A 16776-nucleotide genomic window follows, 5' to 3' on the forward strand; every position below is an offset into this window, starting at 1 on the left:
GTTACATACAGGTGCAGCGCTCACCTTGTCTGAAGCCGTTACATACAGGTGCAGCGCTCACCTTGTCTGACGCCATTACATACAGGTGCAGCGCTCACCTTGTCTGACGCCGTTACATACAGGTGCAGCGCTCGCCTCCGTTACATACAGGTGCAGCGCTCACCTTGTCTGAAGCCGTTAGATACAGGTGCAGCGCTCACCGTGTCTGTAGCCGTTACATACAGGTGCAGCGCTCACCTTGTCTGACGCCGTTACATACAGGTGCAGCGCTCACCTTGTCTGAAGCCGTTACATACAGGTGCAGCGCTCACCTTGTCTGACGCCGTTACATACAGGTGCAGCGCTCACCTTGTCTGACGCCGTTACATACAGGTGCAGCGCTCACCTTGTCTGTAGCCGTTACATACAGGTGCAGCGCTCACCGTGTCTGTAGCCGTTACATACAGGTGCAGCGCTCACCTTGTCTGACGCCGTTACATACAGGTGCAGCGCTCACCTTGTCTGAAGCCGTTACATACAGGTGCAGCGCTCACCTTGTCTGAAGCCGTTACATACAGGTGCAGCGCTCACCTTGTCTGAAGCCGTTACATACAGGTGCAGCGCTCACCTTGTCTGTAGCCGTTACATACAGGTGCAGCGCTCACCGTGTCTGTAGCCGTTACATACAGGTGCAGCGCTCACCTTGTCTGACGCCGTTACATACAGGTGCAGCGCTCACCTTGTCTGACGCCGTTACATACAGGTGCAGCGCTCACCTTGCCTGAAGCCGTTACAGGTGCAGCGCTCACCGTGTCTGTAGCCGTTACATACAGGTGCAGCGCTCACCGTGTCTGTAGCCGTTACATACAGGTGCAGCGCTCACCGTGTCTGACGCCGTTACATACAGGTGCAGCGCTCACCTTGTCTGAAGCCGTTACATACAGGTGCAGCGCTCACCTTGTCTGAAGCCGTTACATACAGGTGCAGCGCTCACCTTGTCTGACGCCGTTACATACAGGTGCAGCGCTCACCTTGTCTGACGCCGTTACATACAGGTGCAGCGCTCACCTTGTCTGAAGCCGTTACATACAGGTGCAGCGCTCGCCTTGTCTGAAGCCGTTACATACAGGTGCAGCGCTCACCTCGTCTGACGCCGTTACATACAGGTGCAGCGCTCACCTCGTCTGACGCCGTTACATACAGGTGCAGCGCTCACCTCGTCTGACGCCGTTACATACAGGTGCAGCGCTCACCTTGTCTGACGCCGTTACATACAGGTGCCGCGCTCACCTTGTCTGAAGCCGTTACATACAGGTGCAGCGCTCACCTTGTCTGAAGCCGTTACATACAGGTGCAGCGCTCACCTCGTCTGACGCCGTTACATACAGGTGCAGCGCTCACCTCGTCTGACGCCGTTACATACAGGTGCAGCGCTCACCTTGTCTGAAGCCGTTACATACAGGTGCAGCGCTCACCTTGTCTGAAGCCGTTACATACAGGTGCAGCGCTCACCTTGTCTGAAGCCGTTACATACAGGTGCAGCGCTCACCTTGTCTGACGCCATTACATACAGGTGCAGCGCTCACCTTGTCTGACGCCGTTACATACAGGTGCAGCGCTCGCCTCCGTTACATACAGGTGCAGCGCTCACCTTGTCTGAAGCCGTTAGATACAGGTGCAGCGCTCACCGTGTCTGTAGCCGTTACATACAGGTGCAGCGCTCACCTTGTCTGACGCCGTTACATACAGGTGCAGCGCTCACCTTGTCTGAAGCCGTTACATACAGGTGCAGCGCTCACCTCGTCTGACGCCGTTACATACAGGTGCAGCGCTCACCTCGTCTGACGCCGTTACATACAGGTGCAGCGCTCACCTTGTCTGAAGCCGTTACATACAGGTGCAGCGCTCACCTTGTCTGAAGCCGTTACATACAGGTGCAGCGCTCACCTTGTCTGAAGCCGTTACATACAGGTGCAGCGCTCACCTTGTCTGACGCCATTACATACAGGTGCAGCGCTCACCTTGTCTGACGCCGTTACATACAGGTGCAGCGCTCGCCTCCGTTACATACAGGTGCAGCGCTCACCTTGTCTGAAGCCGTTAGATACAGGTGCAGCGCTCACCGTGTCTGTAGCCGTTACATACAGGTGCAGCGCTCACCTTGTCTGACGCCGTTACATACAGGTGCAGCGCTCACCTTGTCTGAAGCCGTTACATACAGGTGCAGCGCTCACCTTGTCTGACGCCGTTACATACAGGTGCAGCGCTCACCTTGTCTGACGCCGTTACATACAGGTGCAGCGCTCACCTTGTCTGTAGCCGTTACATACAGGTGCAGCGCTCACCGTGTCTGTAGCCGTTACATACAGGTGCAGCGCTCACCTTGTCTGACGCCGTTACATACAGGTGCAGCGCTCACCTTGTCTGAAGCCGTTACATACAGGTGCAGCGCTCACCTTGTCTGAAGCCGTTACATACAGGTGCAGCGCTCACCTTGTCTGAAGCCGTTACATACAGGTGCAGCGCTCACCTTGTCTGTAGCCGTTACATACAGGTGCAGCGCTCACCGTGTCTGTAGCCGTTACATACAGGTGCAGCGCTCACCTTGTCTGACGCCGTTACATACAGGTGCAGCGCTCACCTTGTCTGACGCCGTTACATACAGGTGCAGCGCTCACCTTGCCTGAAGCCGTTACAGGTGCAGCGCTCACCGTGTCTGTAGCCGTTACATACAGGTGCAGCGCTCACCGTGTCTGTAGCCGTTACATACAGGTGCAGCGCTCACCTTGTCTGACGCCGTTACATACAGGTGCAGCGCTCACCTTGTCTGACGCCGTTACATACAGGTGCAGCGCTCACCTTGTCTGAAGCCGTTACATACAGGTGCAGCGCTCACCTTGTCTGACGCCGTTACATACAGGTGCAGCGCTCACCTTGTCTGAAGCCGTTACATACAGGTGCAGCGCTCACCTTGTCTGAAGCCGTTACATACAGGTGCAGCGCTCACCTTGTCTGAAGCCGTTACATACAGGTGCAGCGCTCGCCTTGTCTGAAGCCGTTACATACAGGTGCAGCGCTCACCTTGTCTGAAGCCGTTACATACAGGTGCAGCGCTCACCTTGTCTGAAGCCGTTACATACAGGTGCCGCGCTCACCTCGCCTGAAGCCGTTACATACAGGTGCAGCGCTCACCTTGTCTGAAGCCGTTACATACAGGTGCAGCGCTCACCTTGCCTGAAGCCGTTACAGGTGCAGCGCTCACCTTGCCTGAAGCCGTTACATACAGGTGCAGTTGGTTTGAGTACTGCTGTCTCTGACTTTGTTTATCTTTTCAGGGAAATGAAGGCGTTATCGGACCTGTAGGAATTGTGGGCCCCACTGGAAACCCAGTAAGTACCCACTCCCACGCACCCACTCACTCCCACGCACCCACTCGCTCCCTCGCACGCACCCGCTCGCTCGCACGCACTTGCTCGCTCGCCCTCGCTCGCACGCACCCACTCGCTCGCATCCGCTCGCACGCACCCGCTCGCACGCACCCGCTCGCTCGCACGCACTCGCTCGCACGCACCCACTCGCTCGCACGCACCCACCCGCTCGCACGCACGCACCCACTCCCACTCCCACGCACCCACTCCCACTCCTGCCGAGTCAGCCCCACCGAGTACTTTGTTTATACCCCGACCCTCCAGTTCTCTTTGAAGCTCGCTCGGAGGCCGCTGTGTATGGGGCACGGTAACACCGCGCCGGTCGGGTACGCGGGTCCTGTAAAGTGTTTGCCAATGTGTCGAGGGCCGTGGTAACTGTGCGTTCTTTGGGGCGAGCCTGCAATAATGCATGGAGCTCGGGGAGCAGGTACCGAACCCACACACGGAAACGATCAGTACCAGTACCTGCGGTACCCGCACTTCTTGTTCTCCACTTTTTATGGATCACTGAAAATGCCTGGTAGGTGTAAACCTATCCTGACTAAGAATGTCCCTGCTTCAGCACAGGTGGTGCAGTCATTGACTAAGCCACTGATTGAGCCACCTGCGCTGAAGCAGGGATAGCCTTGAAACCTGACATGTTGGTGGCCCTTGAGGACTTGAATTGGCATCGTTGCCCGTTTCTTGCCCCCCCTTTTCTAGAACGGTAAGGATCCGCAGCGCCAAATACTGCGCGTTCTTTGGCCAAATTGAAAATCAGCCTGAAAAGAAGTCATTTCCCCCCAAATAACACCAGCTGTTCGTAAACGCCTACAGTTCCACTCTTACCCGCCCGGCTAGTCCCGCGGTCCAGCCCGGCATTTCTGCCACCGCCAATATGGGTATTTAGACCTCTCCAGAAGCATCAGGAGCTTAGGGACTCGTGCAGCCACACGGGGTAACCCCTTCATGTCACTGTAAGAAGGACCGGTTACTCATCGCACGTCTGTCTCCTCCTTTCAGGGCCCTTCCGGAGACGGGGGCACACGGGGGGACACGGTAAGTCTCGTGTGTGAGGAAGGGAGGGTTTATGGATGAGCCGCGTCCTGTTATGAGGAGGCGCTTTGCAGTAAATGGGGACCTGGACACCCTACATTTTGCAATTAAGAGCAGTTGCAAAAATGTAGAAGCCTTAGGCCTTGCCCCCGCTGCCTACTGCGGCGCCCGCTGTGGCGGACGCTGCACGGACGAGAGCCCTCCTCCTCAATGGCGCCCGGGCCCGCGGCGAGGGGGGCCGCAGCGCTCAGGCGAGAGCTGCTCCTGCTCTCAATAGAATTGAGAGCAGGACTCGCGTCGAGCGATTAGGCCACGCCCCCCCGGCGGTTCAGCCAATGAGGGCGAACCTGCCGGGTGACGTCATGCCGCCCCCCATCCCCCCCCCCCCCCGGTCTCTCCTCCTGCAGTGAGCTGCAGACCGGGGAATCTCGCGGGCGCACGTTACAGCGGCGTGACCGGGGCCTTAGCCTTAGAAGCCTATCCGTGCGGGAGGATCCGCCGGTGTGTTGGCGCCTCCGCCGGCCTCCTGCAGCGCGGGGTTAAATCTCGGCGTACAGAAGGACTGCGCAGATATTATATCTCCGTCTCCTTTCCTTTCAGGGAACGTCGGGACCGCGGGTAAGTCTCCAAAACCAATATCATACGATCTGTGAGTATGAAACGCCGCCGGGTGTCGGGGTGAGGCCGGCGCCGGCGCATCTAATGTTGCCGAGGGGGTTATATGGCGAATGTCATTCTAACTTCTCTATCTTTTTCAGGGTCCTCCTGGTCCCCGAGGAAAACCTGGACCACCGGTAAGTCCGCGTCCGTGCGTGAACAAAAGGCTGTGCCTCAATGAGGCCGGCCATAGCGCGCGCGAGCGCCGAGCAGACAAAATAAGTTGACTTTGTCTCGCGGCGGCTGGGTCACATGCACGGTTCAGCCAATGAGGGCGAACCGCTCACGTGATGTCACGGGCAGGTCTCCGCCACGACTCCCCCTAGGCCACAAATCGCCTCTGCGGCAGGCGCGTGTGATGTCACGCGCTCCGTGGCGTGCCTAGCGTGGCCTAAGAATGAGGACCCTCTCTCCGCTCATGCAGCCATATTGGGTGTCTTAAAGGAGTACTTCCTTCCTTGTGTGTGAAGCAGGGGGTCTCCGGTGCTGACCTGCCTTCAGTTCTGCTCCGGAGACCCCGTCCCCCTGGTATGTGCCACCAGAACCAGTGAGCGCCCCCCCTCCCCCTTTAAGCATATTATGGGCAGGTCAATGTGTAGTGGACAGTCTCGGGTATCTGCTAAATGGAATTGTAGTAGAGTTCATTCCCTTCCTCCCTGCAAGGCCTTTGTGTGGTACGATCTCACAGGGGTACCATCTCGCAGGGGTACCATCTCGCAGGGGTACCATCTCGCAGGGGTACCATCTCTCAGGGGTACCATCTCTCAGGGGTACCATCTCTCAGGGGTACCATCTCGCAGGGGTACCATCTCGCAGGGGTACCATCTCGCAGGGGTACCATCTCGCAGGGGTACCATCTCGCAGGGGTACCATCTCGCAGGGGTACCATCTCACAGTAACCCACGGGTGGGCAACTCCAGTCCTCAAGGACCACCAACGGGTGCTGAACCAAGGACTGATTGAGCCACCTGTGCTGAAGCAGGGATATCCTGAAAACCTGACCTGTTGGTGGCCCTTGAAGACTGGAGTTGGCCGCCCCTGCAATAGTGAGTGTGATGATAATATAATTTCTCACCCTTCTGGAGATTACCACGTACACAATTCCACCTTACAGGTGGCTGCATGAAGGTCTCTGGGGCATAATCAATAGATTGTATTTATTCATGGTCCTTGAATTACAAATAAACTTACCTTACAACATCACAGTTCCTGACTCCTTACAGTTTATCAATACTTGGTTATTAACATGTGCGTTACTTGTATTTATTTATTTTTTAACAGGGGCCTCCAGTGATTTCTGATTCGTTTGTAAGTTGCACAATATATTTCTTCCCTGGTGTGTCCTGCATGTGAAGTCTCTGTGTTCCCGTGTTATATCGGGAAGCCCCCTGGTTCTGTCACTGTGCGGCGGGCGGTCTTGTAAAATGCCGCCACAGCCTGTTCCCTTTAAAATAAGGGTCCGAGACCCTCTTTGTTATGCCTAAATATTACGGCCGTGCCTCCAGCCCCCAATCACAAGGTCACTGACGCACACCTTCTTTCCAGAGGCAAGAGGACATCAATGCAGCTTACCAGACCCTGATGGACTCCAGTGGACCGGTAAGTCCAAACTGTTACGTCTACTTTGGAAAACAGGACTCTGAGTGCATAACTCCAAGAAGATATTGGCCCATTCTCTGGTTATTATTAGTTGGGACATACGTTCGGGGTTTCTAGGGCCCAACATCCTTCTAGAGTTTTCAATGCACACTCAGAGAATCAAAAAGATGGACAGGCGATCCCCATGGTGCAAAAGTTGGATTTATTAGCTAATAATTTATGGAGCTAATCAATCCAATGCAATGAGGAGTGTCTGTCCAGGGCAACATACAGGGCGCAGGGCAGTGCCCAACATACAGGGCGCAGGGCAGTGCCCAACATACAGGGCGCAGGGCAGTGCCCAACATACAGGGCGCAGGGCAGTGCCCAACACACAGGGCGCAGGGCAGTGCCCAACATACAGGGCGCAGGGCAGTGCGGGGCCCAACATACAGGGCGCAGGGCAGTGCCCAACATGCAGGGCAGTGCTGGGGCCCAACATACAGGGCGCAGGGCAGTGCCCAACATACAGGGCGCAGGGCAGTGCGGGGCCCAACATACAGGGCGCAGGGCAGTGCCCAACATGCAGGGCAGTGCTGGGGCCCAACATACAGGGCGCAGGGCAGTGCCCAACATACAGGGCGCAGGGCAGTGCCCAACATGCAGGGCGCAGGGCAGTGCCCAACATACAGGGCGCAGGGCAGTGCCCAACATACAGGGCGCAGGGCAGTGCTGGGGCCCAACATACAGGGCGCAGGGCAGTGCCCAACATACAGGGCGCAGGGCAGTGCCCAACATACAGGGCGCAGGGCAGTGCCCAACATACAGGGCGCAGGGCAGTGCCCAACACACAGGGCGCAGGGCAGTGCCCAACATACAGGGCGCAGGGCAGTGTCCAACATACAGGGCGCAGGGCAGTGCTGGGGCCCAACATACAGGGCGCAGGGCAGTGCGGGGCCCAACATACAGGGCGCAGGGCAGTGCCCAACATACAGGGCGCAGGGCAGTGCCCAACATACAGGGCGCAGGGCAGTGCCCAACATACAGGGCGCAGGGCAGTGCCCAACATACAGGGCGCAGGGCAGTACTGGGGCCCAACATACAGGGCGCAGGGCAGTGCCCAACATACAGGGCACAGGGCAGTGCCCAACATACAGGGCGCAGGGCAGTGCCCAACATACAGGGCGCAGGGCAGTGCGGGGCCCAACATACAGGGCGCAGGGCAGTGCCCAACACACAGGGCGCAGGGCAGTGCCCAACACACAGGGCGCAGGGCAGTGCCCAACACACAGGGCGCAGGGCAGTGCCCAACACACAGGGCGCAGGGCAGTGCCCAACACACAGGGCGCAGGGCAGTGCCCAACACACAGGGCGCAGGGCAGTGCCCAACACACAGGGCGCAGGGCAGTGCCCAACACACAGGGCGCAGGGCAGTGCTGGGGCCCAACATGCAGCGCAGAAAATAGCCAGGCTCTGATGGTGTTAAGTAAACTCTCTGCCCGGTGCCCCCTCATACGGACGGTCTCACTTTCCTGCTACATGCAGGAGGCCTCAGGCACCAAAGCATAGGAATGTTACAGACACGGCCCCTGCCCAGGTGAGCTTACACTCTATGTGCAGCGCGATATACTGTGATGGTGAAGCGCTTTGATTCCCATTGGGCTAGAAGATAATTGAAAATTTTAGGGGTTTCTCAGACTATCCGAGCAGCGCATCACGTACCAGAATAAGCCATTTATGTCATAAATCTAATGCTACCCGTCTCCGTCTCTTGTCCAGTACACGAATAACAGCGACTAACCTTTGCTTACTTTGTGGCAGTCCTATAGGAGCACAGACTTCCTGCAAATGGACCAGGGGGGAGATATTTTTAAGACCTTACACTACCTCAGTAGCCTCATCCAAAGCATCAAAAACCCACTGGGCACAAGAGATAACCCAGCCCGTGTCTGCAGGGACCTGATGAATTGCCAGCAGAAGATGGGAGATGGTGAGGAGATGTTCCATAGCGACGTTACGTGTGCAGGGACCTGAGGCCGAGACGCCCCATTTGACGCCCCGTTCTCTCTGCAGGCACTTACTGGATTGACCCCAATGTTGGCTGTTCTTCGGATACCATAGAAGTGACGTGCGACTTCAGGCAGGGGGGCCTGACATGTCTCAGGCCCATCACCACATCCAAGGTAAGTCACTGGAGAAGTTCTGCTTGCCGGACCGCATTAACTAAAGCTCATTATACACAGCCCACCAGAGGAAGAGTTTCCCATCTCCCCGATCCGTGTTCAGAGCCGGACAGTGACCAACGCTTTTCAACAGACGTGTTTTGCGTTCTTGTCCCTTTCGGTCTTGCGATGCTTGCCTCTAATAATCATATCCTGTACCTCACTCACTGCTGCTGCTCCACTACACATACCCCTACACCGGCTTCCCATATCCTCTATATCCCTCACGGCTCCACTTCTGCTGTTCCACTACACATACCCCTACACCGGCTTTCCATATCCTCTACCTCCCTCGCTGCTCCACTACACATACCCCTACACCGGCTTCCCATATATCCTCTACCTCCCTCACTGCTCCACTTCTGCTGCTCCACTACACATACCCCTACACCGGCTTCCCATATCCTCTACCTCCCTCACTGCTCCACTTCTGCTGCTCCACTACACATACCCCTACACCGGCTTTCCATATCCTCTATCTCCCTCACTGCTCCACTTCTGCTGCTCCACTACACATACCCCTACACCGGCTTCCCATATATCCTCTACCTCCCTCACTGCTCCACTTCTGCTGCTCCACTACACATACCCCTACACCGGCTTCCCATATCCTCTACCTCCCTCACTGCTCCACTGCTGCTGCTCCACTACACATACCCCTACACCGGCTTCCCATATCCTCTATATCCCTCACGGCTCCACTTCTGCTGCTCCACTACACATACCCCTACACCGGCTTCCCATATCCTCTACCTCCCTCACTGCTCCACTTCTGCTGCTCCACTACACATACCCCTACACCGGCTTCCCATATCCTCTATATCCCTCACGGCTCCACTTCTGCTGCTCCACTACACATACCCCTACACCGGCTTCCCATATCCTCTACCTCCCTCACTGCTCCACTTCTGCTGCTCCACTACACATACCCCTACACCGGCTTCCCATATCCTCTAGAATAAAATTCTAAACTCTAGCTCTGACTAACAAAGTTCCCAACTATGCTGTACCTCTTACAGAGCCTATACATCCCCAAATTCAGTGCTAAATCCCCCTATGCTCTGCCCACCACACCCGCCTCTCCCGCCTTATCACCTCCTCTCACCCCCGCCTGCGAGACGTCTCCCTGCTGCCCGATCCCTGGAGTTCCCCACCACGCACCATCAGACCCCCCCCCCCCAGCTTTCAGATGGTGAACACTCACCTTTTCCAGGAAGCCTTTCTGACGTACAACCTACATCCAACGTAATGGGTTTGTAACGGTCATTTACCCCTCTCTGGGCCCCGAGGGATATACTGTCGCTTAAATGGGATTCTAATTCTGTGTATAAATTGTTTTCCTTCAAGTTTCCACATTGTTCCCACCCAGAAGACACACACGCACACACGCACCCAGACACGCACACACGCACCCAGACACGCACACACGCACCCAGACACGCACACACGCACCCAGACACGCACACACGCACCCAGACACGCACACACGCACCCAGACACGCACACACGCACCCAGACACGCACACACGCACCCAGACACGCACACACGCACCCAGACACGCACACACGCACCCAGACACGCACACACGCACGCACGCACCCAGACACGCACGCACCCAGACACGCACACACGCACCCAGACACGCACACACGCACCCAGACACGCACACACGCACCCAGACACGCACACACGCACCCAGACACGCACACACGCACCCAGACACGCACACACGCACCCAGACACGCACACACGCACCCAGACACGCACCCAGACACGCACACACGCACCCAGACACGCACACACGCACCCAGACACGCACACACGCACCCAGACACGCACACACGCACCCAGACACGCACACACGCACCCAGACACGCACACACCCAGACACGCACGCACGCACCCAGACACGCACGCACGCACCCAGACACGCACGCACGCACCCAGACACGCACGCACGCACCCAGACACGCACGCACCCAGACACGCACGCACGCACCCAGACACGCGCGCACCCAGACACGCGCGCACCCAGACACGCGCGCACCCAGACACGCGCGCACCCAGACACGCGCGCACCCAGACACGCGCGCACCCAGACACGCGCGCACCCAGACACGCGCACACCCAGACACGCGCACACCCAGACACGCGCACACCCAGACACGCACACACCCAGACACACACGCGCACACCCAGACACACACGCGCACACCCAGACACGCGCACACCCAGACACGCGCACACCCAGACACGCGCACACCCAGACACGCGCACACCCAGACACGCGCACACCCAGACACGCGCACACCCAGACACGCACACGTTAGAATTATGATTAAGACCCAGTACAGGAGCGGCCAACTCCAGTCCTCAAGGGCCACCAACAGGTCAGGTATTGGGGATATCACTGCTTCGACTGAGCCACCTGCGCTGAAGCAGGGATATCCCTAATACCCAGCCCCTGAGGCCTGGCGTTGGGCACACCTCGCTTAGCACGCCGCGTTTTCCTGTTCCTACACGCCTGCGGCTCTGTCTTTACAGCTGGAGTTTGATGTCGGCAGAGTTCAGATGAATTTCCTCCACCTCCTAAGTTCAGAGGTCGTGCAGCACATAACCATTCACTGCATGAATGTGACGGTATGGGGGGGAGCCTCCTCAGGCCAGCCTTCCCAGAATGCAGTGCGATTCAAGGCTTGGAACGGGCAGATATTTGAGGCCGGAGGCCCGCTGCAGCCGGAGGTCAGCATGGATGACTGCTGGGTAAGATTCCAGTCTGCATGGAGGCAGCGAGGGCCGAGACCGCTGGTCGCCAGTGACTGCTGCAGAGGCACAAAATGCTAAAGGCTACAAAACACATTGCAATACCTACAAGCTTCCTCTGTGGCCTCACACTTTAACCATTTGTCCAGCTTCTCTAATGCCATAGATCACGAGAACGTGAACCAAGCCAGTGCATTCCTTTCCACACACCCGTGACCCACGTGTTCTTAACAACTGCCACACCCCATTGTAGGAGTAACCAAGGAATTGGCAAAAACGTTACAATGAAAACGCTGTCCGTGCCGCCTCGTTGACACTCCCACATCCCGGGCGAAACGCGCAGACGCGCTCTCAACGCTCCGACACGCGTTCCGCGGGAAAGCCTCGGGAGGGAGCTTTCATTCACTACAAATTCACGCGATCTGGCTTTAACTCGGCTCTGAAAAAAAATGCAATGTCCGCTCCCTGATAAAGAGGCATAAATCCAACCCACGCCTCATCTTCTCTGTCTTCCTATAGTCCTCCTACCCTCTCCGGTTCCAGAGGAGGAAGTGTCCCAAGCGGCTGTTATCCTCACACCCATCTGTCCCATCTCATTACACCTCTCCTTTCTGCCATAGGCCCCAGCCTCCGATATTGGTAACTGCTCTCTTTGCTCTGGCCATTTTTCATCTGTTTTTAAGCTTGTTCGGCCTATTCTCAGGAACACCCCCCTTGATCCTCCTAGCTCCCCTAGCTGTCGCCCTGTCTCTCACACATGCCTTTTGCCTCAACTTCTGGAACAAATAGTTTTTACACATACTGTACATCACTTCTTCCATAACATACTAGATCCTCTCCAGTCGGGCCCCTGGCCTCCTGAATACCCTCTGCTGGTTTTCTAATAATCTCTGTTAATAACAACATTCTCCTCCTTTCCGTTAAGGGTGTACACTCCTCTGCACCTCCATATATCGAAACTCTGACCTCATTACACCCCTACTCAGCCTTGGGTCGAGCGTAAGAGGCATCCCTCTTCTTTGCTCCCTTTACAGACCTCTACCGTCTTAAACCTCTCTCCCAACAGTGCGCTCTGCCCCTCAATATCCCCCCAAGCACTGTCACTTTCCCCATTCAAAGCCCATCTGAAAATACGCCAAAATAAGAGCCGCGCCTCACTCGGGTCTCTGCTGCGCTGCTCTCCAGGCGCGCGTGATCTCCCTGTCTGCACTTTTACTCATACCGTGTCTCACAACGTACCAGTTAGATTGTAAGCTCTCCGGGGCAGGGACTCCCTTTGCCTTATGTTCTCCTTTCCATGGTGTTCTTATTTTACTATACAGAGGAAGGCAAATAAAAACCGCAGTGACATATCATCTAATGATATCTCATAGAGGGGAAAATAAATTCCTTCCTGACTCCAAGAATTGGCAATCAGATTACTCCCTGGGTCAACATCCTTCCCATGTTTACTTATTTGGTATATCCCTGTATACCTTTCCCATCTAAAAAGATGTCCAACATTTTTTTGAACAAATCTATTGTATCTGCCATCACAGTCTCCATGGGTAATGAATCCCACACTGTAACTGCCCTTACTGTAAAGAACCCTTTCCTTTGTTGCTGGTGAAATCTCCCTTCCCCCAACCTTAAGGGATGCCCCCGAGTCCTTTGTACTGTCCATGGGATGGATAGAATGACATTTGTACATAAACAAAAAAAAAAAAGAACTGACTCCTAAAACCATTAGTCCGTGCTTATAATTGCGGCACCCCGCCAAAACAAATGAATGTTTTCAATTGTGCGCAATTGACTGCACGTGCGAACGAAGCGTCCAAGTTTTTGAGCAGGCATCTGCAATTGATCTTGCCGAGCGACGGGCGGTTCCACGTGAGCGGTTCAGCCAATCCGCTCACGTGACATCATGGCCACGCCTCCCAATGCCTGCAGGCCGCGCGCACAGCCGGACCTACTATAATCAAGGCCTTAAACTTCTGGACTACATCATATGCTTTTTGTTTTTTTTTGCAGCTGCAGGACGGACGCTGGCATCAAACTATCTTCACCTTTCGGACCCAGGACCCAACTCAACTGCCGATTGTCGACGTGCTAAGTCTCCCTCCATCCAGACCGGGGAGGACCTTCCACCTGGAAGTAGGAAATGTCTGCTTCCTGTGAAACGCGATGCCTGGTTTTGCATCCCTCTGACCTCCGAGCCTGCACTCTGACCCTGAAATGACCTCTTATCCCGAATGGATGTAGGCAGGCCACGTGACTTGCAAACAAGCTTCCTTCGAGCTCCACCAATGTCCCGGGACCCCCACCCGCTGCATCACAGTGTAACGGACACAGCGGGACCCCACCCAGCAGAGACACCCCGTGCAACGGCGTCTGAAGGGGAAAAGGGGGGAAACGAGGCACACAAGTCATGAACAAAATCCTACACCGGCACACCCGACACAAGAAAAGAGCACATGGCCGGAGAAACCTGGCAGATACAAACGCCAAACCAGTCACGCGCTTGCGGAAAAAAACCGCAACAAACCAAAAAGGACTAATCCACAGTTACACTCCCCGCTGCCAGGGAGCTGCTAACGGAGAAACATTTGGGGTAAATATGGCAGAAAGCATTGTGACGTGCAATATGAAATAAAATGTAAAAAAAAAAATAATTATATATATATATATATATATATATAAATATATATGTTATTTAAACAAATGTAAAGTGTAGTAAACTCCCCGGCTTCCTTCCCGCGACGGAGCTGGGGACGCCAAAGCTTTTTATGAAGAGAGAAGTGACTGGTGCAGCGTGGAGACACGCTTAGGCGACACGCTCAGTGACACGCTCAGTGACACGCTCAGTGACACGCTCAGTGACACGCTCAGTGACACGCTCAGGCGACAGGCGTTACCTCCCACTGTGAAAATCTCTGGTGCTTTGAAGCTTTATTTTTTATTTGAAGTTATTTAAAGTTTCTGAAGGTGCTGAAGCCTTTTCCACAGACACCTGTGGGGAGGACCCCTGGCTATTTTTGTATTTTGGAGGGCGCGGTAACGGTTCCCCGGTGAACGGGCCCCTTCACCCCTGAGAAGCGTTTTGTGTGAGCGGACACGATTCTGGGCTTTTTAAAAAAAAAAAAAATATATATATATATTTTAGGATGTTGGATGTGATTAGTTTGCTTACCACCATACAAAACGCTTGTTTCTTTTTCGTACACCGCGCCGATGGTTAACGCAGGAACAACTATCCGCATTTAATGTCGGTGCTCTAAAAGTAGACGATAAGAGGCCCAGATTCACTAAACATGCTAAGACGGGTGGGGAACGCCACTCTTCAAGGGCCACCAACAGGTCAGATTTTCAGTGTATCCCTGCTTCAGCACAGATGGCTCAGTCAGTGGCTCCGTCCAAGACTGAGCCACCTGTGCTGAAGCAGATAATGATTGTCACCTGTGCTAACGCAGGGATATCCTGGAAACCTGACCTGTTGGTGGCCCTTGAGGACTGGAGTACCCCCACCCCATGGCCACGCCCTAGCACACCCTCAAGGCAAATTCCGTACATCTGGGCATTAGATCTGCGTAACACTGAAGGACCCGAATGGCATATTATATTATCGTAACCAAAACCCTGCAGTGCGCAAACAGTAACAACTCAGGGATGAAGGGGCACAGTGACAATAATGATAAAATAAATGGTAAAATAAAAAAAGTGTTTTTTTTTTTTTTTTTTTTTAATTTAAATTGTGTTTATATATTTTAAGGGAATATTTTTGTAGGCTTTGCGTCCTGGTGAATTTGTACCAAAGGAATTTTTATTCGTAGGAAATCTTTGTAGATTTGGGGTGTTTTTTTTTTGTATTCACTGCTTGGTTGTATAAAATCGCTTCCAGAAGCTGTATGAATTTCTACCTAAAGAACCGGCTGTTAATTAGTGCTGCTCTGCCTGTTCCTATCGCTCCGCGCCTGGGGTCTTGCAACAGGAACGGGGAAGGGGGTCATTTGGTTTTTCATGTTAATTTAAGTATGACCCCCCCGCCCTGTTCAAATCTTCTTTAAAAAAAAAAAAAAATAAGACTTGTCGCTTTTCACACCCAACTGGGGCCTCGGACAAATGTTCTGTAGGAGTTTTAGTTTCTATATGTAAATTTGGAGCTAAATAAGATTATCCGTCTTGTTCTATATAAATATTGTAATCTAGTCCAGCGGTACTCAACTCCAGTACTTAATCCCCCCCCCCCCCCCCCAACAGGTCAGGTTTTCAGAATATCCCTGCTGCAGCGCATGTGGCTTAATTTGTTCCTGCTTCAGCACAGGTGGCTCAATCAGGGGCTCAGTCTTCGACTGGGCCTCTGATTGAGCCACCTGTGCTGAAGCTGGGATATCCCAAAAACCTGTCCTGTTGGGGGGGGGGGGAGGCCTGGAATTGAGCCCCCCTGGTCTAGGCTGTACTGTACTGAGAATGCTACATGGGGGATGTCCTGGGGGGGGGGGGGGAGGGGCGTGCGTCTCATTATTTTCTGTTAACACGTTGAAATAAAACGGGATTCTTCCGAATACCTCGCCACGTGATTTGGGGGGGGGAACTCTCGCTAATGTCTACACCATCCCTCTCTCCGACCCCCAACGCTTCGTCCCCCTCTCCTCCTCCCCTCTGTCCTGTTGGTGTCATTTGTCTCTTTCAGGATGTTGGAATTTTATCATTTCACATTAACTTTTGTTTAAAAAAAAAAAATAAACATTTTCAGAAATGAGGCCACGCAGCCCGATCTGGCGTCTTTTATTTCTCAGCGCTACGGGACTCGACCAGGGATAAAACGCCGCCGTGTCAGCGGCGCCGGCGAAGGAACGGGTCTCGCAACGCGCTGGCAGGGAAGGGGTTAAACGGAAGCGTCCGCAAGATGTACCCAATAATATAGGATAGGGGTGACCAACTCCGGTCCTCAAGGGCCACCAACAGGTCAGGTTTTCAGGATGTCCCTGCTTCAGCACAGGTGGCGCAGCCATTATGACTGCACCACCTGTGCTGAAAATACAGTATGACTGAGCCACTAATTGAGCCCGCTGTGCTGAAGTAGGGATATCCTGAAAACCTGGCCTGTTTGCAGCCCCTCGAGGACTGGAGTTGT

At 54.6% G+C, this 16776-nt stretch overlaps 1 protein-coding gene across 1 annotated transcript in view; it reads left to right on the top strand.

Moving 5' to 3' along the window:
* The window catches only part of COL27A1 (collagen type XXVII alpha 1 chain), a 263084-nt gene extending 248767 nt beyond the window's left edge, over positions 1-14317 (top strand). The window contains 10 exon segments of the mRNA XM_075578501.1: positions 3315-3368; positions 4410-4445; positions 5043-5060; positions 5201-5236; positions 6381-6407; positions 6645-6698; positions 8499-8667; positions 8751-8860; positions 11445-11663; positions 13674-14317. Of these exon segments, the coding sequence (XP_075434616.1) occupies positions 3315-3368; positions 4410-4445; positions 5043-5060; positions 5201-5236; positions 6381-6407; positions 6645-6698; positions 8499-8667; positions 8751-8860; positions 11445-11663; positions 13674-13820 (870 nt within the window). The 3' untranslated portion in view covers positions 13821-14317.
* Positions 14318-16776: the final 2459 nt, after the last annotated feature.

This window comes from Ascaphus truei, chromosome 21, assembly GCF_040206685.1.
Source record: "Ascaphus truei isolate aAscTru1 chromosome 21, aAscTru1.hap1, whole genome shotgun sequence".
NCBI classification, from domain to species: Eukaryota; Metazoa; Chordata; class Amphibia; order Anura; family Ascaphidae; genus Ascaphus; species Ascaphus truei.